Source organism: Acipenser ruthenus, chromosome 13 (assembly GCF_902713425.1).
Source record: "Acipenser ruthenus chromosome 13, fAciRut3.2 maternal haplotype, whole genome shotgun sequence".
Classification (NCBI taxonomy): Eukaryota; Metazoa; Chordata; class Actinopteri; order Acipenseriformes; family Acipenseridae; genus Acipenser; species Acipenser ruthenus.
This window is the reverse complement of record NC_081201.1, coordinates 6822735-6848108: the sequence shown is the minus strand read 5'-3', so window position 1 is coordinate 6848108 and position 25374 is coordinate 6822735. Positions and strand designations below refer to the sequence as shown.

Sequence of the window (25374 nt, the reverse complement as noted above, 5' to 3'; positions counted from 1 at the left end):
AACAGCGATTTCTTGAAGCAATCATTGTTTAGTTGCCGTTTCTGTCATTTTTGGAGACCTGACTGTTTTTATTTTGCTGACCTCAGGCCCTTGGTGGGAAGCCTGTCAAGCTTGTCCACGTGCAGCCCCCTGCAGGTCATCAACGACAATGACAGCTCTGACATCCTGCTCCCTGTCAGCACTGAGGACGTGGACTCACAGTCTGGTATGTTTGCTTTTAACAAATATGAGCAGGGGCCAGCGATCTGAGCAGTCCGGCACCTGCCAACCCTGGGGGCAATTGCAATGGTAAATGTGCAATCTGGAATTAATTGCAAACACTTGCATACTTGTAATGATACCACATGTATTTTCAACTGTTTTTTGTGACCCCCATTTGTTAAAAAATAAAAGTTATATAGTATGTTTTTGTTGATTTATTGATTGGTTATTTAGAATAGAGTAAACCATGTTAATGTGGGGGGCAGTTTGTTACTTTTTAGTATATTTGTAATTCTAATTGTATTTACTGCAGCATAATTCAAACTGTAATTGTAATTGGGCAGAATAGCATTGTAATTGCAATTGCAATTTCAGCAAACAATTCTGCTGTATTGTAATTGTCATTTATTCCAGGTTCTTAATAGAACTATGAAGTATACTCTGATCAGACCACATTGTATATTGGTGTAAATCCCCTGCTGAATCCTCCCCTGTGTGCTTGTGTTGCTGTGCTTCAGAGGCTGCGGTGGAGGGCACAGTGTACCGCAAGGAGCAGGACAGGGCTGCCTTGGCTGTGGAGCTCGCCCAGAGAGTATCCCAGCTCCAGTTCAGGTAATGAACACTCTACTGAACTTCAGCTATTTAAGAGGTCATTCATCTGTAAGTGCATTTTTGAATTTGGAATGTTTCTCCTGAGGATACTCCTCACCACACTGTAATACATGCTATTACACACTGTTCATGTCCACAAGACATTCTTGAAAAACCTTTTTTAGGAGTAAGTAAATAAATCAAGGCGTTTTTACCTCCTGTCCTGTAGTTGATGAGATTACTTGAAAGAAGGATAGCTGATGCTCACAATGTCTTTCACAGTACAAATAAAATGTGGGTCCAGGATGTCACAGGAAGAGAACCTTCACTTACAGTTTTTGATTTGTTCTTCCTGCTTGTAAAAGTGAAAAAAAAAACCACAGCAAAATGAGAAGGAACTTCTGAATGATGATGTTTTAATGAGAATGGACTGTACTGTAGCTGCTATTCTAGAAGAGTGAAGGAGAATGGAAAGTAATTTAGTGAGAGGTCACCCTGTTAGGCACCCTGTCGCCACATTGTGAGCAAAATTGCCTGTGTCTTTCTCTCATCACAGCATGGAAGACAGTCCCCCAGTGAAAACCAGCTCTTTGAACAGCGTGCTGCCTCCCACTGTCCTGCCAGAATCAATGACAGTCAGTAAGTAGCATTTTCTGTGTGAGCTGTATTTTATATAATAATCACCAGCATTATGCATACTAACAGAACCTTCCACAATTGCAACATCATTGTAAAATTGACTGATTTGGGTTCTATTATTCTTATTAATTATAGATTACTGTTCACAAACGAGAGCTTCTTTATGTTATATTATATGCACACAGTTCAGTGAGCCCCTGTTTACAAAGTTTGATGAATTAAAGTTTGATATTTTAGAAACTTTTCTAGTTTTTAAGCTAGTAAGCCTAGAGCAGTTTGGTGAACATCAAACTTTATTTAATTAATCAAAAGAGACATAACATGTGATATAAACACCTCCAGTTCACAAGTTAGCTGCCCTTATAAAAGTTTCCCACAGTAAAAACATAGGTAAGCATCGTAAAGAATAGCAAGGTATGGTAAAGCATATTAATAAACATGGCAAACCAGGGTAAACTATGGTAAATGCAGAGTATAATAATGGGAAAAGCATGGGAAAACTGCTAAAAATGCCGTGGTAAACTTTATGAAGGGTTAACCTCAAACCTGAAATATTGCAGCATCACACTGTCACTGTGGTTGCTTTTTAAAATGGATTTATTTATAAATTTATTATTTGCTTTGTATTAAAACACTACCGGTATGTTATCAAGTTACAAATAAGTAACATTTTATCTGTCACAATTTGTCAGTTTTCATTTATTTATTTATAAATATCCTTGTGACCCAAAAGAGTTTCATTGCCCTCTGAAGTGTTGAAATTGAGACCCAGGGAATTAACTCTTAAATTTTAGCAAACAGTAATCACCAGTAGAAACAACATACTTTATAATGTGGAGTGATCTGTTAATTTAAACACCTTTGGAACCACCACAAGTCTGTTTGCTTTTAAAATTACTTGAATTAAACTGAATGAATAGATGCAAGGTAAACTACATACTAAAGGCAATCGGTCTGTTTTTAGGGAAACTCTTTAGTGTCATCCTGCTGTGAATCAGATGTTGCCGTATGAAAACTAAAACCGGTCCATATACAGTTAGAAAGGTGTGTGTGCTTTGCAGAGAAATGTGATGAGCATGTAAACCAAGTGGACCAGCAACTGGAGTGAGAGAGTTTTATATCTCTGAGTGGAGAATAACTGGCAGTTTGAATTATGTGCTCAGTGAACTGTGTATAGAAGGTGGAAATGAGTGAGTGTACGAAAGATACGTTGAAAGACATGGTTTCGGCAGATGTATTGCATCAAGCTTTGGCAAGAGAATGTATAGGTACTGACCTATATTTAACCTATGGTATATGCCGTAATTCAGGGGATGACTGGGTGATGCATAATAACCTGTTCGATTGAAATTGGTTTTGGACAATTTCATAAGAACAGATAAAAGGGAATACTTAAGAGGCCCCATCTTGTTTGAAATGTTTTCAGTGTAAATAGAAGGGGTGGTAATAGGCAACTCCGAGCTGAGATTCCAACACCTCCAAATCTCCTATCCACCCCCTGAAGGAGTCCTATACTGTCGCCTCCCAGGAGAAAAAAGTTAGCTTGGCCATTATCTTAAATCTGCTGTTTGATGCCAGTGACCACCTTACATATTTAAATGTAACAGAAGTTTAATACATGGGCTTTGGAATCAAATAATCGCAATCTGGTTAAGTTTCAATTATAAGTCATTCGAGCCTGACATATACTTTATTGATATTATTATTATTTGTTTATTTAGCAGACGCCTTTATCCAAGGCGACTTACAGAGACTAGGGTGTGTGAACTATGCATCAGCTGCAGAGTCACTTACAACTACGTCTCACCCGAAAGACTGAGCACAAGGAGGTTAAGTGACTATCTCAGGGTCACACAATGAGTCAGTGGTTGAGGTGGGATTTGAACCGGGGACCTCCTGGTTACAAGCCCTTTTCTTTTACCACTGGACCACACAGATATTCATTGATAATGGCAATAACAAAATGAATGTTGTAATTATAAAAGATTGAACCACAACCCTGCAGCTGCTTATCCCACTCACATGAATGTAGGCAGCTTTGAGAATATTTTCAGTAAATATCAATAGTCACCAGAGGGAGCTGTGGTCTCCTCTTGTGCCTCTTCTCACCGTGTCAAAAGTGCAGCTGGTGGGTTCTCATTGTACAGTCAGCACTCACATATCCCACCCTATACAATTTAGACTTCAGTGACGGTTACATGCGTGTGACGCAGATCTGATTATTTCATTTTGGCCCGTTCCAACCCTTGTCCATTTTTCAGGGAACACAAAAAAATATACAATATCAAAAATACACAGCTGAAAGGACTGTGTTTTAAAATAAGTAGGCTTCCACTACTGTATTGGTTTTGTTGGTACACAAACCAAGCCCCTGCCCCTCATGATTAATTAATAATCCAATTAGTTAACTGAGCAATAGACTATATTTTCAACAGAATAATTTTTAATTCAGAACGATATGATTCTGAAAATTTCCCTTGCCAAAATTAAAGGGAAGACACATTAACTGTAATACAGTACATACTTTTAAATCCGGTACGTATTGTAGCGGTATGTAAAATTTCCCATTATTGACCCAACAGCAAAATGAAATTTAAATGTTATCCATGCACAGAACTGCGTAAAACGTAGGCAATGCAATTTAGCAAAACCAAAAGATAAAAAAAACAAAAAAAAACACAGTTTCCAGAATTAAAACAGTATCCAAAGTTAGTGTTCAAAATTGCAAAATATAGTGCTCGGTAAGGTCCTAATGTCACAGTTCACTTGCAAATGAAAATGCACAAAAGCAACAAAAGATCACAGTAACTGTTTAATGATTAACTGTTACCTTACCCTAGATTATCTCGTTGGCTTTGTTTTGGCTGCATTTTTCATCAGGTGAAACTGGAGGAAGCGCTGTATAACTGCACAATGTAAGACAGACTGATTTGGCATTAGAGAGAATTTTTTTTCTTTTTTTTTTTTTTTTAAAACGCGGGCTGTGACGGATATTCATATAAATTGTAACATTGAAGAGATGGACTTTGTATCAGAAAACAGGTGGTTGGAAATCGCATGTGACGGGTAAGTGCTAATTTGTTACATATATATATAATGGGGATTGATTTTATTCTTAATACAAGGGTGGTAAAACGCGACCGACGTTTAGGCTACTATTGACCCCAGGGTGTCATTTAGTACATGTGGAGTCTTCTAATGTTGTACAGCTCCTAGGAACAGTGTTAATATTAGCTCTGAGCTATTTATTTGTTTCCTTCAGTTGCTTGAGTTTATAAAGCCCAGCTCAATCATACTTGTTGTTGTTTTTTTTATTTGATTTATGTACTGTCCGCAGGCACGCAGGAATTCCACAGTGATTTGTTTTCTTACATTGTAATTTTATTTCTCTGGGATTTGTTTTCTGGTAACAAATCTACGGGTACAGAGAAGCGTGAAGACCATTTAACTTTCTAAACTAGGTTCATTGTGTATAGTACTCTGAATCAGAAGTACATGAAACATATTGAATCCTCATCATTTATCTTTGTAACATCATTGTCTTTGTAACACAACAAAATCATAGACAAACAAATATAATTTTTTTTTTTTTTTCTATTATTATGTTTTATAAGTGGTCTTGCCATAAGGGTAGAAGGCTTTGTTTGGCTTTTTAATTGTCTCATATTTTCCTTTTATTGTAACAAAGGCTCACAGAAATATATCAATATTATAGCATCAGCTCATTCTGTATTTTCAATTGGAATTGTCAATGCTTGCAATGTTTCTAGAAGCAATGAAAGATACGGGTAACAGCACCAGGGTTATACTCAACAGAGTCTGATTAAAAACACAGTTGCGAGAACAACCCGTTCTCAAAAGCATTACATTGCCTTCCTTGTTAAGAGGCTTGTGTCCTTGTCTACTGTGCACCCCCTCTGCCCTGCTTGCTCCGTTTAATGAATACGTATTACTGGGTTTGACTAACTGGACCCGCTATCAGCTGTGCGGTCTCGGCAGCTGTGAAGTTAATAGTGCTGGACTGCCTGGCTGCAGCAGAGATGATGACATCCTCTGATGTTAATTGGCAGATCCAGGCAGCTTAATTGGAGGTTCACTCAGCTGTGTTGATTTGCCGTAATGATTTGAAATAAGATTCTCGCCAGTTCCGGACCCTTGGGGATGTTAAACATAGAAACACACGTTTGTTAATCTATTTATATCACATTGTATCACATTGCATATTAATGGCTGTAGTTTAGGGAAAGACACAATCTGTCGCTGTGATTTAAAATATCTGTGATTTCTACTGTACAATGTTATTATTTAAAGCTGCAGTCTCCCCCAATCCAGTAGTAAAAGCAGTTTCTACATTCCTGAGCCAAATACTCCTATGGCCTTAATCACAGCATTAGGTGGTTATCAATGACATTGTCAAACTCTGTTGTAGCTCTGGTTCAGACATGAACACACTGCAGTTTAAGGGGCTGGCAGTAGGTGGCACTGTTGATTTAAAAACTCACAATACTTCTGTTGCCCTTGAGCGTGGAGCTAGATAAGCTTGAGCTGGGGAGAAGATAAAAGTGTTTTAATCAAGGCACTTTAACTGCAATTTTAAGTGGGAGAGATGGGAATAGTCCAAGGAAGAATCTTTGCTTTTGGAAGCTGCTACTGTGTATTGTGTGATTTTTATGGCCCTGCCGCTTGAAAATAATTTACGGCCAGTCTCCCCACACTGTACCATTTTCCCCCTCAAACAAGAGTTTCTTCTTTTCTCTTTGTGTACTAACAGAAACAGAATCATGATAGGTACACAAATACTAAAGAGAAATATTTCATTACATAAACAGTGTCTGATTTTTCTACAGCCTTCCTAAAACCCTTAAACCAGCTCTACCTGGACCATAATGGCCTGCTCCCCCACTATGTGTCTGCTGCTCCAGGGGATGAAAAAGGGTTTGGGGATTAAGGGGTTAACATCATGACATAAGGCTTTCCATAGGCTAGCATGGTGCGTTGGTGTGAAGTAAGTTGACCGATTCCAATACAATTTAAAAAAGATGAACTAGAAAAAGGTTACTGCAGTGCAGCTACCTGTATTTTGAATTCTGTCAACATATTCTTTCCTGTTTGAGTTGCAAAAAGAGCACCCCCCACCGTCATGCAGCACCAGCAGCAGCAGCATGCAATGTGAAATCAGCCTAACAAATAACACAATGTTCTCCGAAACCAAATGTTGGCAAACTAAACATCATCTTTAATAGAGCGAATTATCCCTGAGCACTTCTGTGATTTATTGTGTATGCTAGCTGTCAGCTGTAATACACTTACAGTGAATGTTGCTCCATGGAGTTTGTGTTCTAATGTGAAATAGCTGTTTGTTCTAGTTCCATTTTTCAAACTATGGGGATCCCGTTCATTCAAAAGCACTTTTGGGCAGGTGCATGGACACAAAGCATATGGTGCAGATTCAATCAAAAAGCACATTTATTTTAGTACTGTGATGACATTCGATCCAGTCTGAGCCACTGTATACTGCAACACTGCAACCTTCAGAATCCTTTTATAAATACTTGAACATGTGCAATGCTATATCTAACCGAAAAACAGCCAGAAGGCATCAGACAATTACAAACCTTTGTTTCATGCGCACCACAACATTCATCATCTTTCAGTAAACCATAGAGTTTGCTTGAACACATGTTGGGTTTCAGAAATATTTCATATATACTACAAACGTAATCCAAAGGGTGCTATTCGTCACCAACCCATTGCGTTTCTCAATTGCTCTTCCAGAACTCCAAATACTAGGATTTTTGAGAGAACTAATTTAGACTGAGAATCATGACTTTGTGCACCAATTGATAGCACTTTAATTGATGTACATCATTACATTGCCATGCAGTAATTTAAGTATCTCTGAGGTCCTGAACCTTATTCTAAATCACACTCATAAACCCTCAATTTAAATTTAACAACTCTTCAGGTACTGTGTCTGTCACTAAAATAAAGTTGTCATTCATTTATTTTTCAGTTTTATGCATTGATAATGTTAATAAGGAGAATGTATTGCACCCTATCTAAAATACATGGAAACCAGATTTTCAGATAAAAGGTAGCAGATAAGAGGCAGACCGGACAACCTGTTTATATGTTTAAGGCCGTAAACACTTCCCATTATTGAGAATTCCAGGCCAGACAAAAGCTTGAGATGTGTAAGAACAAGAGGAGAAAGCTGTGTGTGCAGATGCCCTAAGTAATTAATCATTCCTGCCCTTCTATCTGGGCTGCCTGGGACGGGGCTGTCTGTGTGTTCCCTTTCCAGATGGAAACGACCAAGGGGGCCACGTCTGGCCTGCTGGAAAACTCAGACAGCTCCACCTCACCTGAACCTGCCTGTCAGCCAGCCCGCCAGCATGCTGTCAGGAATCCGAATCGGATACCTGCAGGAGAGATGGGGATGAGCACCCCAAGGCTACAGTATACTGTACTGCAGGGATACAGAGGAGTGCTGCATTATATTTATTTATTTATTCAGGTTTCAACACAAAGATAGGGCCCAATGGATAAACAGGCGACTTCCATATTAGAATAATAACTAATGTCTATTGAATAGATCTCTTAGGGTTATGAAGTGGGCCTTACTAATCAGCCTAAACTGCATATGCGTCCATTTGACTAAAGGATTCACTGCAATTTACCAATTGGCTAAGCAGGTAGAGTTGTTTTGCATGCAATGCGGTTACTTAATTACTCCTCTGAGAACCCTGAATATAACTGAAACAGTTCTGGTACTCAGGGCCCAGAGCCCTCCAAAATCACCTATGAACCAATTTAACATCCAATTTAACAGGTCTTAATCACTGAATTATTTACTGATACCTATAAAAACCTGGAGAACTCCGGCCCTAAAGCAGTTGTAGAAGAATTTGTTACAGCCATACCCTTAATTACTTAATGAATTTAGGTATAAATCACTTTAGTTGATAACCTCAAAACCATTTTTTTTTATTGGTCCTTGAGGGCTAAGGTCAGTTTTAGGTATCCAAAATACCCATCAAACCCCTGGAATAAAAGAGTCTGCTTTTAACTCTTCAAGGATATTCTGTCAAAGGAAAGCAAGCATTTAGCCAGGTTCCTTCTTCCTAAGAATGTACTGTTCCGTGCTTTGATTTTTGAAAATCTCTGCCCATTGAAGTGATTAAAAAACCTGCGTATTCATATGTTCAGTGCATTTGTTTTTCAACTTTGTTTTGATAAGTTACTTCAACAGCAGCTTTCATTTGAACTCTGGCAAGCTGTTGTCGTTTTGTTTTTTAATATAAATATACACGGCTCTGCTCCTGTGAAGCTTAATTTGGTGATTAGCAGGTAATATAAACGCTTTCCGAAGCACAGTACTGCACTCATCTTTAATGTTAATAATCAGTTTACAACAGGGGGTGTTGTGTTTCTGGTAACTAATCTTTTATTTAGTGGTTTTTATTGATATTTTTCCACATTCAAACCAAGTTTGCATATATGCAGCTATCAATTCAATGTTGTGAATAAACAATACATATTCTTTATTTATTTATTTATTTATTTATTTATTTGGCAGATGCCTTTATCCAAGGTGACTTACCGGTGTTACAGGGCAGTACTGAGTTACAAATGACTGCTTGGTTGTCATTTTTCATTGAGTATATTTACATGGTTTGGATTGGACTTGTGGTGTAGCTTCGTAATACATGAACGGCTATCTGCCCTCCAATTGGCTGAAATGACCTCGAGCATTGTATAGAACCAGAATATACACTGTATACAAGTGCAGAAATTCAGCTAATAAAAAGAAACTCCCCTCTAAAACATTTTGAATTCACTTTGCATTAGAGATCCTGTGGTTTAAAACATGATGCATGAAAGAAAGCACAGTTTCATTGCATTGCGTTTCATAACACCCCCACCACTCTGCTCTGGCATCAGCTGGCTATTCATCTCACTGTACTTTTCATTGCCACTCTAATGATACTCATCAATTCAGCCTCAGACAGACATTGCCTTAATGAGGACCGAAAAGTTCGAATGGAAAGAGCCATAGCAACCAAAATCATATTAACTGTACAGACGTAGTATTATTATTATTATTATTATTATTATCTTATTATCATTATTAATGAATCCTGTGAACATTTATTTTCCTATAAAATGCAGAACTATAAAGAATGATACGTTTTGATTCAGGACTGTATATGTTATCATCTTCCTGTCTATCATCTTCCTGTCTATTTGTATGTCAAACTTACAATTTTTGCATTGCATACATTGGTTATTTTGTTCTTTTAAATAAACGTATTAAATGCAGTAAACAGGTCCACCATAACAAATAAAATACATCAAAATGGTGCATAACGGTTTAATTGCATATCACGGTTGCAGTGACATTGTCATCATGATGTCACCAGAACTCCTTGAGGAAATGACAGCCAATTATGTACAATTGGGTTTCATTACTGCCATATTAATACCATTACTTTAATTCTTGCAAAGACGTGCACCTCCAAGTACAAAAGCATGTCTCCCATCTATCTGCAAAGACACCGAAACCAATTTCAATGGTAGACACCCTGTGTAATTACAGGTCAGATGTGTTTTTTTTTCTTCTAAACAATTACTGCGATTCCCATTACTTTAGGGGCTCAACACGAGTAGGGAGCTGAGGTAATGGCTTTAACTGTGGAATCCATTCCCAGACTAACTGGACACACAGCCCATTGATTTTTACTGTAAAATATTTGCCTACACCATGAAGGTAAGATATACTTGCTAAAGATATGATTTCAATTTCAGCATTAAAAGGCGGACATTTGAATACAAAAGTTTAAAAAAAAAAATCAAGATCTTTTGTGTATTTTCTGTAAAGATATACAATACTGTCTCAGAAGGCAATCAGTACTGGTAACTCTGTCTCTTATTGTATCAGTGTGCCTGCTCACTTATTGTAAACATTGCGGTAAGTTAGGAGAGAAGGCATGTCTCTGTACTGTATGTGCAGGCAGCAGTGTCATTGAAATGCAGTGGTCATTCCAGGCAGCCTTGGGATTGGTGTGCTGCAGTTGGTAGTCTTGTATCGCGGCTCCTATTGGAACAGGTCGGGTTTGATTTCATGCATTTGTTTGCTTTAAATTGAGTAGGATGTCAGGAAGCTGCGCCTTGCCTCTGTTTTTCGTTTTTCGTGCTCACTGCCAACTAAAATCTTCGACTCGTTTGCAAAAAAACTAAAAAAAAAAAAAAAAAAAAGAAATTGCCTTGTTCATTGATCAAATGTTGGATTGTAACTTACACCACCACTCCATGGTTTTCAGCAAAAATCTCAAGTTTGTAATGTCATACACACAATCCTGTCTTAAGAAAAACTCCCCAAAAAACACATGCAGTGGTTACGAGGGACACGTGAGCTCATGTGGTGGGTGAGGAAATTAGTTTGGGAGCTCTCCTTCAGTTGATTAATAACCCAGAGACGTGGATAAAAATATATAAAAAAACAAGAACAAAAAGCCCAATAGAGTTTAACATCATATGCAGGACTACAACGTCTCTGTCGGAGGCTGTCGATGGTTCATGTCCTGCTTCTTTCTTTTTATTTATTGATTTATTATTTTTTTAAATTTTGAGTGACCAATTATTATTTTTATTTATTTCCCCCCAATTTGGAATGTCCAGTTACGTTTTTTTTCTCCTCACCGCAGTGAGTCCCCACACAGCACAGTCGTTCTTGGGGCATGTGAGCGTCCTCCGATCTCACAAGCCTAAAGCCAGAATCACTTTTACGCCGAGCAATCCAAAGCAGAGGTGGGCAGGCAACTGATCCCGGAGAACAGAGACCAGTCCTGCCTCTTATCCACTCTGAATGTGCTCGGTGTCTGGCCAGTAGGGTTCGCTGTTGTGCGATGAGGAGAAGGAGTCCCTGCCGGTTTCCCACCCCCCACCCCGGGAGCGGCAGAGCCAATGTGACTCCCCTCCCCTCCCCTCCCCTCCCCTCCCCTCCCCTCCCCTCCCCTCAGCCTCTTTGCACAGCCTGGACGCGAACTGGCATCATCAGTGCTGTTTGACTCATCCTTCGCTCCCAGTGGCAGCGCTTTAACAGGATGAGCCACTCAGGGACCCCCCTGTTTCTTCTTTCTGTCATATCCTAACTCTATTTATTTCATTATTTTGCTTTTCTTTTTTAGCTGAGCTTCGACAAGCCATAGTCGCCATGATGAACAGGAAGGATGAGCTGGAGGCTCAGAACAGGTAAGTGGTTTCTGGCTGTGTCACCCTTTTCACAAGCTCTTCAGCTAACCCTTCAAACTAGACCTCAGTATGCATAGCAGTTTGATCCATTCCTGGTTTTACTATGAGTATTTAATAAGACATACCTGAGCTTGATACCTATTCATTATGGCTAATCAAGCTCATAGTAAAACCTAGAATGGGTGAAACTGATATGCTATAGGAGTCTTATTTCCATCATCTGTATTAGAAGTAGTAATGAACAAAGAGGGAATCGCCAATGATTTGGGGATTTTGGTCTGGTGTCAGTAATGGTCACAAACCAGGATGTAAATGGATACCTAGGTTTCAACCCAAAGTATGTCCCCTTTTTGTGTGTTCTGGTAGTGTATTATTTCCAGCTTCAGGCCTTATGCAAGTCACTGGTCAGATTGAGCTGTGATTGTGTGTTGGTCTGTTTGCCAGCTCTCTGCGCAGCCTACTGGATGGGGAGATGGAGCACTCTGCTGCTCTCAGGCAGGAACTGGACTCTCTCAACAAGAGGCTGGCTGAGCTGGAGGAGAGGCACGCAGCCAAGGTCCAGGCTCTGGGGAGGTAGGTAGGCCTCACACCTTCACAACACAACTGAGTACTCTCTGTCCAGTGGAGGTTGTGACATTGTGTGTACCCTAAACTCTTCTTAAGTAATAGTAGTTATGATGCGGGAATAACTGCAGCCGAGAGATTTTTTCAGTGGTAGTTGTTGTTTGTAATTGATTTAGTACTTAAGCCAGTTTTAAACCAAGTCCCAAAGGAGGGCAGCTGTCATATGTTCTGTGCAACCTAGACTCTGAGGTGCAGCCAGTCCAGTAAAGGCTGTGTTTCCTCCTCGCTGCTGCTGGGTGATGAGTTTAGTCCCGTCTCATCCATATTTTTGCAATAGCATTATTAGATCCCAGTAGACCTGGTATAAGGAGCTTCACATCAACCACTCGGAGAACAAACTTCTCATTAACGCAGTTTGTCTCACTGGGTGCTGTATTCAGTGCCGTTGGAAAATTCAGTACATTATTTCTTCTTATATGACTGGACCACACTTGAAAATCTTAAAATCAAATCAGCTACAAGCAAACTGCAATTCATCCCTTCCATCCCAGGGAATGCACATTGTAAGCGTACTGTATGTCATGCTTTCTACAGAGAACAGGCCGTCCAATATTCTAATGAGAATTGGTAAGGACATTCATTTGTTAGTCCTTGAGTTTATCAGAACAAGCTCACCTTCCTTTGCATAACTTCCCAATACTTTAATCCTTTTATGGTACAAGGGACATGTGTGTCCCACAAATAAAAATGATGCTGGGGTCCCCGAGTGGCTCATCCAGTTAAAGAGCTGCCGCTGGGAGAGCAGGATGAGTCACACAGCTTGGACGGCACCAGTTCGCGTCTAAGCTGTGCAAAGAGGCCGAACTTTGTCGGGGACTCCAAAGGGGGCGACACATTGTCTCTGACGCTCCCGGGGTGGGGAGTGGGAAACCGGCAGGGATTGCTTCTCCTCATCGTGCAACAGCAAACCCTACTGGCCAGACACCGAGCACATTCAGAGTGGATTAAAAGCAGGGCTGATCTCTGTTCGCCGGGGATCGGTAGCCTGCCCATCGCTGCTCTGGATTGCTCGGCGTAAAAGCGATTCTGGCTTCAGGCTTGTGAGATCGGAGGATGCTCACACGCCCTCAGAACGTCTCAAATGTATTTTAAGAAGAAGCCTTTTGAACAAGTGCTCAATTCCTTGTGCACCACAAGGGGTTAAAGTTGAAAAATGTAAGCATGTTCAATCTTAAAGTTTGAATGCCTAGTTAAACCTTAAATCTCTAGAATTTGATCAGGCTGTCTGAATTGTCAATTTTTTGGAAGTTTGAACTTAATCAGGGGACTCTGGTTTTATGATAAACATGCTTCTGGGTAACAATATAATATTTACTTTGGATTTAGGTCATGGTGATGTTTTCACAGCTCCGCTAATACTTCCTCATTCGAGGTGGCTGAATTTCAGAATGCTCTTCATAAGAGCTGCGGCTTCGTTGAGACAGATGTGTAAAATGAGCCGATTACCCTGAGATACAGAACTGCTCCCGCAGGAATTATCTATCCCTGCGGCAGTCTTTGCTTTTTAAACAGATTGCTTGGAATCATTACAGTTTCAGTGTATTCCAAAAAGAAATATGAGGTGAGGATCACCATAGTTTAAAAATGTTTCATGGTTATGATGCCTGCAAATATTTATAACTTGGTAGCTCTGTGTGTGGGTAACTTGGTCATTTCAATTAATTGTACTGTATTATTATAGTGAGTGTATTGTATTAAACTACTGGCTTTCAAATGCTTCTGTAGTATTGATGTTCCAAGGTCCTTAAAGATCATGCATGTGAATTTACTTAACCAAAAAAGTGAACGCTGCATTGTTTTCGTGTTCCCAGGACATTTGCCTTATTAAGCTGATTGGACAGTAACAAGCACACCTTCAATTACTTCTGTCAGTAAGTGGAGCGCTCTGTTTGTGTTTTATGGAGCTTGGCGAGGGAATGGAACCCTGTGCTTGGTAGTGCTGCCTGTGTATCATTGCTCTAGGAGACTGGAGGACACCTGTTCCTGCTGTGTTTCCAGGGTCGAGCTGCTGTCTGTGCCCATGCAGCAGCCCCTCAAAATGTGATTATGTGTGATCAGGTTGGGACTCGCATCCAGTATCATTAATGGACTTGCAGGCGCAGTGCCTAAATTGTGGAAATGCATTTAGCTGAATTGTTTGAAGTAGGGCATCTTTTTTAAACCTAATCTTTTTGAGGTTTCCAGTTCATCGTCTGTTTTAGCATAACGACTGCCTGCATCAAAAAGACGGCCATGCTGTGCATCGCAATGAACAATTTGATGTACGCAGAGAGAAGCGGTGACAACTCAAATGAATAAAGCCCTTGTGTCCTCCCATTAAAGAATCCTTGCAGTTGATACAGATACAGAGGACTGTTAGACTGCAGGCAGCCTGTCTGCACAGTACACTGATTTAAATTCAAATTGTGCATCTTAGGCTGCATTCACCCTGGGTCCGTTTCAAAAGCACTCGGCCTGGTTTGTTTCATTTGAAACACTGTATCAATGAGCTTGCTGTTCACACTTACCCGGACCGAGTTCGTTTGGATGCAAACTTAAATTCTCTTTTTTTTTTTTTTTGGTCCCTTTCTGTTTTTGTCAGGACTGAGTCCATTTGTGTTCACAATACAGTTTTCAAGTGAACTCGATTCGTTTTTACATAGCGTGTGAACCGGATGTTTACAGTATCCTGCAAGGCTTATTGAAAGATGGCAGCTGTTGATGTATTGCTCAGGTTTTTAATGTAGCATGTTTTAGATTCTTACATATTGCTGTGGAAGAAAGCACTGGGGGAGCAGTGTATTGACCTTCACGTATTGAATGCCTACAGTAGGAGAATAATGCAGTTTTACGCAAATTCGGCACGGTTCTCCTTCTGTCAGCACTAAACAAAGTAATTCAAGAAAAGATTGAATATATTTTATTATTTTTGTGAGTTTTGTCCAGTTCAGCTTGGATTTTGGTGTCTGACGAAATTTCTGTCAGCTTCAGTTTCTCAAACTGTCCAGATTTCCACAGTAAAAAAACGGGGACTTTTTTAAAATTTGGATTCGCCAATTATTTTCCTTTCTTCAATTCAGTGACGCCGTAGCAACTCTGAAGCCTTTAAAATAACAGTGTAACACAATGTCGTTTAAAATGAAACACCAGGTGAATTTATTACAGATCATAACATTATTTTCTTTATATTTTCATCTAGTCAGCACATGTTAAATGTACAAAAAGATTTAAATGGTATACACATAATCAGAGTGATTAAACAAATAATCCATATAATTGTTTATTTTATTTTTTTATGCTGCTAACACAACCGAATACATTACTCTGCTAATAACGTGTAGAGCACAATAATGCAGTTTTGTACTTAATACAAAATAAATACAATAGCAAAACCGATTAACAATTTTTTTTTTAAATCACTCTTCCTGCAGTGATTTAAAGGACAGATCTCAAACTCCAGTGCTCTAGAGTGGACATTTTGAAAAGAGCTTTGAAACAGACTTTAGTTATAAGTGTAAAAAGCTATCAAAAAATGACATGTATGTTATTTAAACAGTTGTAGCAACACGTGGAGATGTATAATGCTATATTTTTTGGAAACCTGCTACTTACTCTTTTAAGGAATTGCAAACATCCCAAGAAAACTGAAGGTGTGCAGTCGGAATTAACTGTTTAAGACAATGGCTGCAGAGGACTGTGATATGTGAAAGCCACCAGTCTCAAAATGAACAAAAACCCCAAAACTGAACACATGTATAAAGCATTGGCAGATTTTCTTAAATGTCATTAAACTGTTTAAATGGTATAAAACTATCAAGAAACAGCATAGTTGCAACTAAGAGAAGGTACATTATTATCCCGAGCAATTCCTTGCAAGTTTCAGTTTAGGCTTTGCACTTGTTACTAGATGTGTCCCTTAATCATGTGTTCTGGGGTAAAACTACAGCAGCAAAGTCATGTAGATAAGTGTGACGTTCCAGAAAAAAAAATCCAATCAGCCCAAACCTTTGTGTAGGGCGTCTAACATGGAGCAAAGAGACAGAAGCCACTGATTTCTGAGTTTCCTGTAAACAGCGTTGCCCAGAAACCAGCGAGTGAGGCACACAGCTGTACGTGCAAAGAGCCCCGCCACTGCTGGAGGTGGAGGAGCTCTGAGGGCATGCTGGGGGGGAACACGGTTACACCGTCCAGGGGTCGTGATCTCATCTTCACAATTAAATAACAGAAAATATCAAGCAAACAACCATGCCCTCAGGCATAGTGCTGTAGTATGTAGTTGGACCAAACAACTGGTCCATATTGTTGCAAGTGGAATGAAATGACCTAATTTATGCAGTAATATGTTTTTGAGCTATATCTCGAGAACCATTCAATTGTGATTCATTTGAGGCTTGTGATTTATAGGCTATAAGAAATTGTTTGACTACATTTTGTCAGGGGATTTTTGTTTTTTCACTTGCTGTCCATTTAGATGTTACTTACAGACATGGTCTTGTTCATATTTGTGCAATTTTAAAAAAATATGATTTTAAGTTAAATCTTTCTTTAGTGTATCTCTTACCCCATATTTACATTAGTAGTAAGACTTTGTATAGAAATCTAGTAAAATAAATAGTTTTTTCACCGTCTCAGTAAGGTGCAACAAGTGACACTCATCCCTGTTTGGTTTCAGTACCCAGATACAGTGCACTCCCAATGCGTGGATAGGGGTTGTGGGTCATCAACTACCTCAAAAAGCCTTTGTTTTTCTTAAAATTATGATGCCACAGATATAGTGAAAACCATATATTGAACTGGAATCTGTTTTAATTGATGTAACTGGCTATATCAGAAAAAAATGTTTTTTTTTTTACATTTCATTTATTGTTTCAGGGTGTTTCCGATCATTCTGAGTAGTTCTGTGTTATTTTGCTCTGATCGTGAGTCTGTCTGCATTTACCTGGCGTTGAGCTTTTTGGGGAAAAGACTTCCTCAATTCATGTGACCATGTAACCTCTCAACTCATCCAGTCCCACCTACTTTCTGTAAACTGTGTTTAATATGAGTAGGTGGGGTTGGAAGGAGATCATCCCAGTCTGCTACTGGTTAAAGAAAAAAAAGATACAAAATTACAGTGCCGTTTTAAATCAAAATGAACAGTTTCAGAGAGGTTGGATAGTTGGTTGGTGTGTGTGTGTTAGCTAGCGATCTCACATTCTCCTCATTGGTTTTGGAATAAAATAATTAGGTGAAGGTCAAAAAACAGTATACAGCATGTCCGATCGCGTATGCTGGTCTTGTAGTCCTGTAGCAGTTAACTGGTGATGATAATTCTCAGTGTGGAGAGCAGTGTGCTTTGTCGAGTGATTGAATTGCTGCAGAGCAAGAATATAAATGTGTGCCTTCTGAGGAAATTGAATGCTCACCATGAAAGAACGTTGTAAACAGACGATAATTAGTTCTATTGTGCCACATAACAAATTGAAAGCATTCTATATATAGAGGGTGCCTCTAAACCCGTTCATAAGTGCTAGGGTACATATCTATGTTCATATATATATACAAATTAGAATACAGATACTCTCCAAGGTCTAAATCTGAAAAATGATTAGTGTTTTCCACAGCACATTGAGGTCTGGATTGCTTGAAGTTCAGAAGTAGGACAGCCGTTGCCTGGAACCATGCACCTGCTATTAGTTGCGACTCCAGTCTGCACTTGCACTCAAGTCAGTGTTGCATTATGGTCCATTATGCCATGCGTATAATTCTTGCTTATGTTATTATGCAAGGTTTGCTTTATGTTTTAGTGTACTTGTTGAATTCAGCAGCCTGACAATTCATTCGCTATGCTCCTGTAACAACACATAGAAGCAGTCATCAATAGCCAGTTGTCAATCTTGATACTGGTTGCTTGATCAGATGGCAGTTCTTCAGAGCATGTGCTGATTTCTGTGCTGCCATCCTGACAAAGCTATTGAAAGTGGGCCATGTGATTTCAAATACAGTTCTGGTTCGTCTTGTGAATTTTCCAGAATCGCAATGGTGAAGCAGTCAGTCTTTTTTCAGTCTGTTTGTTTGTTTCCATCTCAAGTGTTTACGACTTGTATAATATATTAACAAATAAATGTCTGTGCTGATCACTCACAAAGTGTTGCTTATCTCGCAGGGAGAACGAGGTTCTGAAAGTCCAGCTCAAGAAGTATGTGGGCGCTGTCCAGATGCTGAAGAGAGAAGGGGGGCAGACCAATGATGGTAAGAAACTTGACCCTACTGCTGTTACTGCTGACACTCTGGGAAAACAAGGCATGATATGATGAGAGGGCTGGACTGGGGATGGGGAGGGAGCTGCAGTGTGGAAGGTAGTGGAGTTGAGTAGCTCAGTGGTTAGAGTGCTGGGCAGCAGTGTGGAAGGTAGTGGGGTTGAGTAGCTCAATGGTTAGAGTGCTGGGCTGCAGTGTGGAAGGTAGTGGGGTTGAGTAGCTCAGTGGTTAGAGTGCTGGGCAGCAGTGTGGAAGGTAGTGGATTTGAGTAGCTCGGTAGTTAGTTCTGTGTGGAAAGCAGCACAGTTTATTTGTTAAGATACATTAATAATAATGTCATTACTAAGCAACCACTTCATAACTTCGGTTGAATTCATATGAAGTAAACATGACGTAATGATACATTCCACACTAAACCCCAAAGGGAACACGATGTCCTCATGAGCAGAGGCAGCACTGTCATGAACAGACGTTATTAGGAATATTGAACGTGTAATTGAATTAATGGGCACTTGAATTTCAATATGAACTGCAGAAGCTGGTAGGAGATCAGGCGTTCATTTTTTGTAAGTACATTTGCTACCATTGTACTGTAACTTAAAAAAAACAAAAAAGCAAACAAAAACAACACCGCTCAATGGTTAAAACACTGTGGAAGAAGGCGATCACGGTTTTCTTTTCATGCCCACCCAGTGCATTAATTAAAAATATTCCCACACTCTCTACTTCCACACTTATGAGAACAAATAACTCATCAAACATAGAAGTTTTAATGGCATGTGCAAGCAAGCTCAGCCTGCATGTTGTAATCTGCTCCTGCAGCTTCCAGCAGAGTGCATATAAAATGGCAGTGTTACAGATGGAGGTGTCTGCAGCAGAATAAAGAATAATCCTCAGCGACAGCACTGACATATTTACTAATGCTTAAAGGGTATTTAGATAAGGATGTTTTATCAAAGGAAGACCAAATAACAAGGATTAAAAGCATTTTTCAGTGTTTGTACTTTAATACACTTGCCTGGTTTCCTTTCCCCGGGATTGAGTTAGAATATAGTTTATAGATTCGAGATTTTTCTAGTCTCGTTTCTCACTTTATGCTGCTAAATCTGTGTTTGCTTAGTGGTTGTAAAATGTACTACTTGCCGTTGCTGCAATGGAAAATTGAAGGACACTTTCAGTAAGTTTAAAGGTATGCGTGACTGGTAGAACAGAACTAAAAGGTTGACACAGTACGCAGTGGAATATGGGGAAAGTTGGCCTAAAACAACAGTCTGGCACATTATTAATGGGCTGGTTAGGCTCCAGATACATTAAGATTAGCAGCAGGGTCTTCAGTCCTTTGAACGAGCAGGCAAACCAGACGTCAAAAAACAGTTTTGAGGACTGATTTGCAATTCTGTGAAGTTCCCTGCCCACTCAAATAGATCATTTGAAGCATTGAATGTAATAGATTTAAAACCATTTTGCATGTATCTTTTTTATGTTTTTCAGTACACCTGTGGCATTAAGTTTGTTGATTGAGCACCAGACAGGGAATTGATACCAGGGTAGTTAATAATAAAAGCAGTTTTCGCAATCTTGTCAAACCATTTAAAGATCTTTCACTTATAATAATCTGTTTGCAAGGTGGTTTTTAGCCTTTGAATATAGCCCCTGGAGAGATAACAAGCAGACAATTCAGAATATATATATTACTCCATACTGAGTTCTTGTTAAAAGAAGTAATCTTTGAGTAATGATCTGCAATTGCAGTGAACACACAATTGGAAACGCCTACACTATTCTCATATGTCCCTCACGTGTCTAGTTCATTTATTCTACATATTCTGTAGCATGAGTCACACAGGACTTAAAAATCAGGTGTCCTTAGAGTTGGCCAAAAACAGAGGATGATTCGTAACCTACCAAGCGTGGACTAGTTTTCATCAAGGAAAGCCTGTAAATTCAAAATGAAATGTGATGTTGTGGACAGAGAGGGCACTTTTGTGTATGATTTGTAAACAGTGAACTGGATGTAAATAATTCGTGCAAGGTGGAGGAAGAATGAAGCATATCCACTGAGTACCTTTTCATTTTGTTCTGTCTTCCTTACCAAAGGCTACTGGCACTTAGACTACGACGAATAATCATTTCGTGCCTTGAGTAATCTGTATCTTCAAATGCTTCGTTCAAAGCATCAATTTTTCTTAAGAATCGGTAATTCTGTTTTGTATTTTTGCCTGTCCCCAGGTTGGATTTGCCCAATCGTAGTGTTTTACTGAGCTGCAGAATCTCAGGACAGATCATACCAGTTTTAATATTCCATTATGATTTGTTGTAAAGGCTGCTTGTATCAATTCTATCCAAACACTGACACGGTCGATTCGCATGGCACTAAAAAGGCAGGATGCCTGAAATTACAGGAGGTCCTGATGCCCTGTAAAAAAAATTGAGGACCTCTGAGAAAATGATCTGAGATAAAAAGAAATGAACGATTTCCACGGGATTACGTTTCACTGATGTCTGTAAAAATTACGAGGCCATCTGTTCATGTGATGATTTTTGAATCCCGTGGGAAACTGTCCTCTCTACAGGACTTTAGAAAGAATCATTGATAAATGGTCAATTATCCCTCCAGAACAATTTATAAACACTCCTTTTAGCTGAAAAGGACATCTAACGCACAAGAACATATTTTTATATTTTAATATCATAATATTTTTTTTTTTCAGCTGTTGTTATTGAGAAGTACACATGTCAACGTCCCATTTCCTTAGCTCCCCATACACATTTCAGAATGTCTCCTATGACTCTGAAGTTCACGTTGGACTGGAGTTCTGTGTGAGGTGCTGACCCTCAGTGTTCTGTGTGAGGTGCTGACCCTCAGTGTTCTGCAGTCTTTCTCTACAGTGGGGATGCTTTCATGTCGTTTATAATGGCGGGGAGGGCATAGGCAGTGGGCAGCGCCACTTTTGCTGTGGCGCTGCCAATGAGCTCTTAATGACATTTTCCATTCTGAGCCTTTCCGGGTGACTGGCTGAAAAGGTGCTGGTACATGCCAGTTGTGAGGCTGATCCTTGTTCACTCTTAAGAACTTGGCTGAGAACTCTTTTCGCATCGCTGCCAAGCAGCCAGATGGAAATAAAGGTGGAAAGTTCACTGAAAGGTCTAATCCATTGCGCTCAATTAGAGTTCTGAGGTAAGACTAAGAAACAAAGTCTAGTTGACACACTTTTTGGCTAGACCCTCTTCAGTGTGCTAATAAGGAATTGTATGTGGTGGCATTTCTATACCAGTTATGGAGGGATATCCACTCCCTATTGTGATTTGTCTGTTAGTGGTGGGTGGTCCGGAGTGGGTTAAGGGGTTAATTTGACCCCAACCCCTGTATAGTATAATTTACTAAAATGTGACCCAGGGAGTAAACTTTGAACAGCTGTGCTGGGCACACAGAAGCAACAACACTGTTTAAACAAAGAGTTAAGAGGTGCTTGAAGCATGGCAGGATCTGACAGTGACTTTCAGAGTTCTGCAGAGCCTTTGAACTGAGCTACTGAGGCCACACTGCACACAGCAGCCTAATTGGCGCCGTGGGGCTCTGTTGCTGAACTTGATTCCTCCCCGGGGATGGGGTTTGTCTGATGAAATGTTTCCTTGAGCAACACGTGTGTTGTCATGGCTCTGTTTACTGTAGTCACTGTCACAGTGGCTGAAAACACTACCAGACACATGAGCTCCCATAACTGTCTTTGATGCTGTATGTATATACCAGTAAACATGATGGCTTTATTACAGGCTGTAATACGTATTATTCACTTATCCATGGATAAGCTGAGGAATGTTTGTTTATAGAAACTCATCTGAAAGTTGTATAAAATATATACTGTTTTAAATAAAAAATATATTTTCTTTCCCCTACTACAATGATGTGTGATTTAATATCCGGTAAAACCCAGTGGCTGTGACTCCCAGCCCCAAGCTGCTTCTCTGCTTTCTCGGCTGTCTTTCTCATCACTGTGCTGGCACTAGAGTGTGCGCCCTCTGGTTTACTGCCTGGTGAGATCTGTAGGCACTAAGAGAATTACTGAGTTCTATAGAGAAACATATTTAGTCTGCTTTTCTTTCTTTGCAGTTTTGTCTCTCTCTCGTTGTCTCAGTCTGCTGCCTTCCCTCCACCCCTCTCTTAAAACATATTTATTCCTAATAAAATAACTGGAAATGAAAGGGCTTATCATTTTAAATAATTTCATACATCTTACCAGTTGTTCACTTCCATTCACTATATCATATGTTTAAGGAAACAATTAGATTGAAATGATATCGGTTACCGTACTAGGTTAAAGAAAGCTCTCCATAGTGAGCCTTGCCAGGCAGTTTGACCTGCTTTAGGTTAGACTACTGGTGTACAGAAGAACATTTATGTGAGCTTAGCTTCACTAGGAAAGCCTGACCTTTTTACATATATAACAATCCAATCTGTCGGTAGGCGTCGCTGATGTAAAGGTCAGCCACAGCCCCCGACCCAACAAGGGACGTTCCTGCTTTGAGAAGCCTGGAGCAGCTTCATCATCTCGGATCAGTCACAGAGCAGGACAGTGTGCATCCATGCACTGAACCGAGCGACTCCAAGAATAAAGCATTTAATTCGACGACATGGTAGGTCACATGAGGCGACAGCGCATGCAAGCCCAAGCTGCAATGTGGACAACACACGATGAGCGAGCAGAGAGCTGTCACTCAGCCACAGCCCTGGCGCTGGAGGGGGAGGAAGGTGTCAAAAAGTGTCTGCAGACCTGGTGTATCGAAAGAGTAAAGAGATTTTCAGAGTTATCTGGTCTAAGTTTTTTTGCCAATGAGATTGGTTAAATCAGTTTTATGTGCAGTACACCGTACGCTATAGGATTTGATGGGGGAGTAAACGTGAAGTAGTCTGTCGACCCTGTTGTACACAGGGTGTATAGGCTTTGCTTTGTTGGGAAAGGCTTTGTTTGTGTGTGTGTCAGTTTACAATCTCATTTGGACAGGTGGTTGGCATCGTAGGAGCTGTGAATCCTGCTACTTCACTTCTCCAGTGCTGATGAGTATTTTAATCAATACCTAGCAAGTAAACAACATTTTAATATGCCTCCCGTTGTGTGTTTTTAAAGTTTTCACAGGATTAATCTGCTGAGATACAACAGCATCTTGCTGGGGGGTTAGCAAAGTGAGAACATTCTGAATTAAAGTGAGAAATTCAGCCAGGCAAGATGTTGTTAAACTCAAACTTGTTTTGGAGTTTGTCTGGATTTTAAAGTACAGTTGCACCACAGGATCTTTTATTATCCTCAAACTCAACAGGACCTAAATTCAAAGTCTCATCCAGCTACACATTAAACTGCCACTTACACGGTTTCCAGAGTTCACTTAAAAAGTCACGTCGCCAGTTCAAAGAGATGCTGTGATAAAAAAGTATTGAGAGCAATGCAAGTTGGTGGATATCTTCTGGTTAGTAACCATCCCATCCTCTTAAACATGATATACTGCAGTTTTCTGGGGGAGGGAGGGAGAGGAAGGACAACTGGGACATTTTTGCATCTCATTCAGAATGTTTGATTAGGAAAACACATTGACACAAAGTAAGTGGGGAAACTGTCTCCTTGGGGAAATCAGTTAATCAGCTACCTGCTTATATTGAGCTATGTATTGGTTGCATTCGTTCTGCAATTAAGAAAAATCTCATTAACACGCAGATACAAAGTGACTTTAATAACACACCTCTGCTACAGCGTAGAGTAACAGTCCTTCAGCTCCAAGTCGGATTAGGTGTTTTAGTCAAAAGATGAAACCAGAACATGGGCTGGGTTCAAGTAGTTGAATGTAGTTTCCACACTGTACCAGTCCCGTATGCTAGCCTATGCCAAACAAAAGAAAAAGGTTCACAAATGTTCCGGAACCTTTGCAAGAGCTTGCATAGTTGCAGGGATTCTATTTAGTCTGTGTCCATGGTCTGTTAAGGCTGGTTTCACAGACCCCGATTAGCACTGGTCTTGGACCACTTTACCTAAAATAACACAAGTCCAGGATTAGTAATAATCAGGGTCTGTGAAACCAGCCATTAGAGGAATAAACTATTACCTATTTTTAGTACATATTGCCTGGAATTTGCTTTGAACTCCCTTCCAATTGCTGTGTCTCCTCTGACATACCAGGGAATCATAGATAATAGCTTGCAATCAAGTTCAGATTAACTGAGTTTGTATAAGGTACTCTTTGGAACTAGGTCGTCTTCAACCCACCCACACAGCCCACAGCATGTGTTTGGCATGCTGGTAGATGTACACAGCATATGTTTGGCGTGCTGGTAGATGTAGCGGTAGGTCCAACCCATGGTCCCCATGCTCCATATTATCATTAGTGTATTATTAGCTGGAGCTACTCTTAGATGTCAGCTGTAACTGCTTTGCTATTCAGTTTATTTCTCTAATAGGAGGAAATGCTGTTTGAAGGAGTCGTATTTAAAGATGCAAATAATTCTGATTCTGCTCTTGACACATTTTCCATGCAGTGATTCATGACAGGGTTTGCTGATTTCCAATGATCTTTTGAATTTATAATCATGGATATTACAGTTCATTAGCAGCTGACGGTGAACGTGACACTATGGTGGGATCATGAGAACATTCTGTGACGCAGAATGATGGAATAACGATGTTCTTGCCAATTTTATACCTAGTTTTAAGACAGACCTTTATACTGTGGAAACAATATTGGCAGTGTGGTCAGTGTTTTGCACAAAGAATAAAAACAGCTTATTTTCTCTTGTCATTTATAACGTGCATACACATTTATTATAAATGTAAGACAGTATTCGAAACTGCAAGGTTAAAAT

General features: G+C 39.8%; 1 protein-coding gene across 3 annotated transcripts in view; it reads left to right on the top strand.

Moving 5' to 3' along the window:
- Positions 1–25374, top strand: part of LOC117418373 (sorting nexin-29-like) — a 175630-nt gene that overhangs the window by 10934 nt on the left and 139322 nt on the right. For all 3 annotated transcript variants that reach the window (XR_009330816.1, XM_059035572.1, XM_034031336.3), the window contains exons 9-14: positions 87–205; positions 720–813; positions 1349–1431; positions 11622–11685; positions 12130–12258; positions 18434–18519. Coding sequence is in view for 2 of the 3 variants with exons in the window: in XM_059035572.1 (XP_058891555.1) it covers positions 87–205; positions 720–813; positions 1349–1431; positions 11622–11685; positions 12130–12258; positions 18434–18519 (575 nt within the window). In the remaining variant the exon portion in view is untranslated. The remainder of the gene's footprint in view (positions 1–86; positions 206–719; positions 814–1348; positions 1432–11621; positions 11686–12129; positions 12259–18433; positions 18520–25374) is intronic.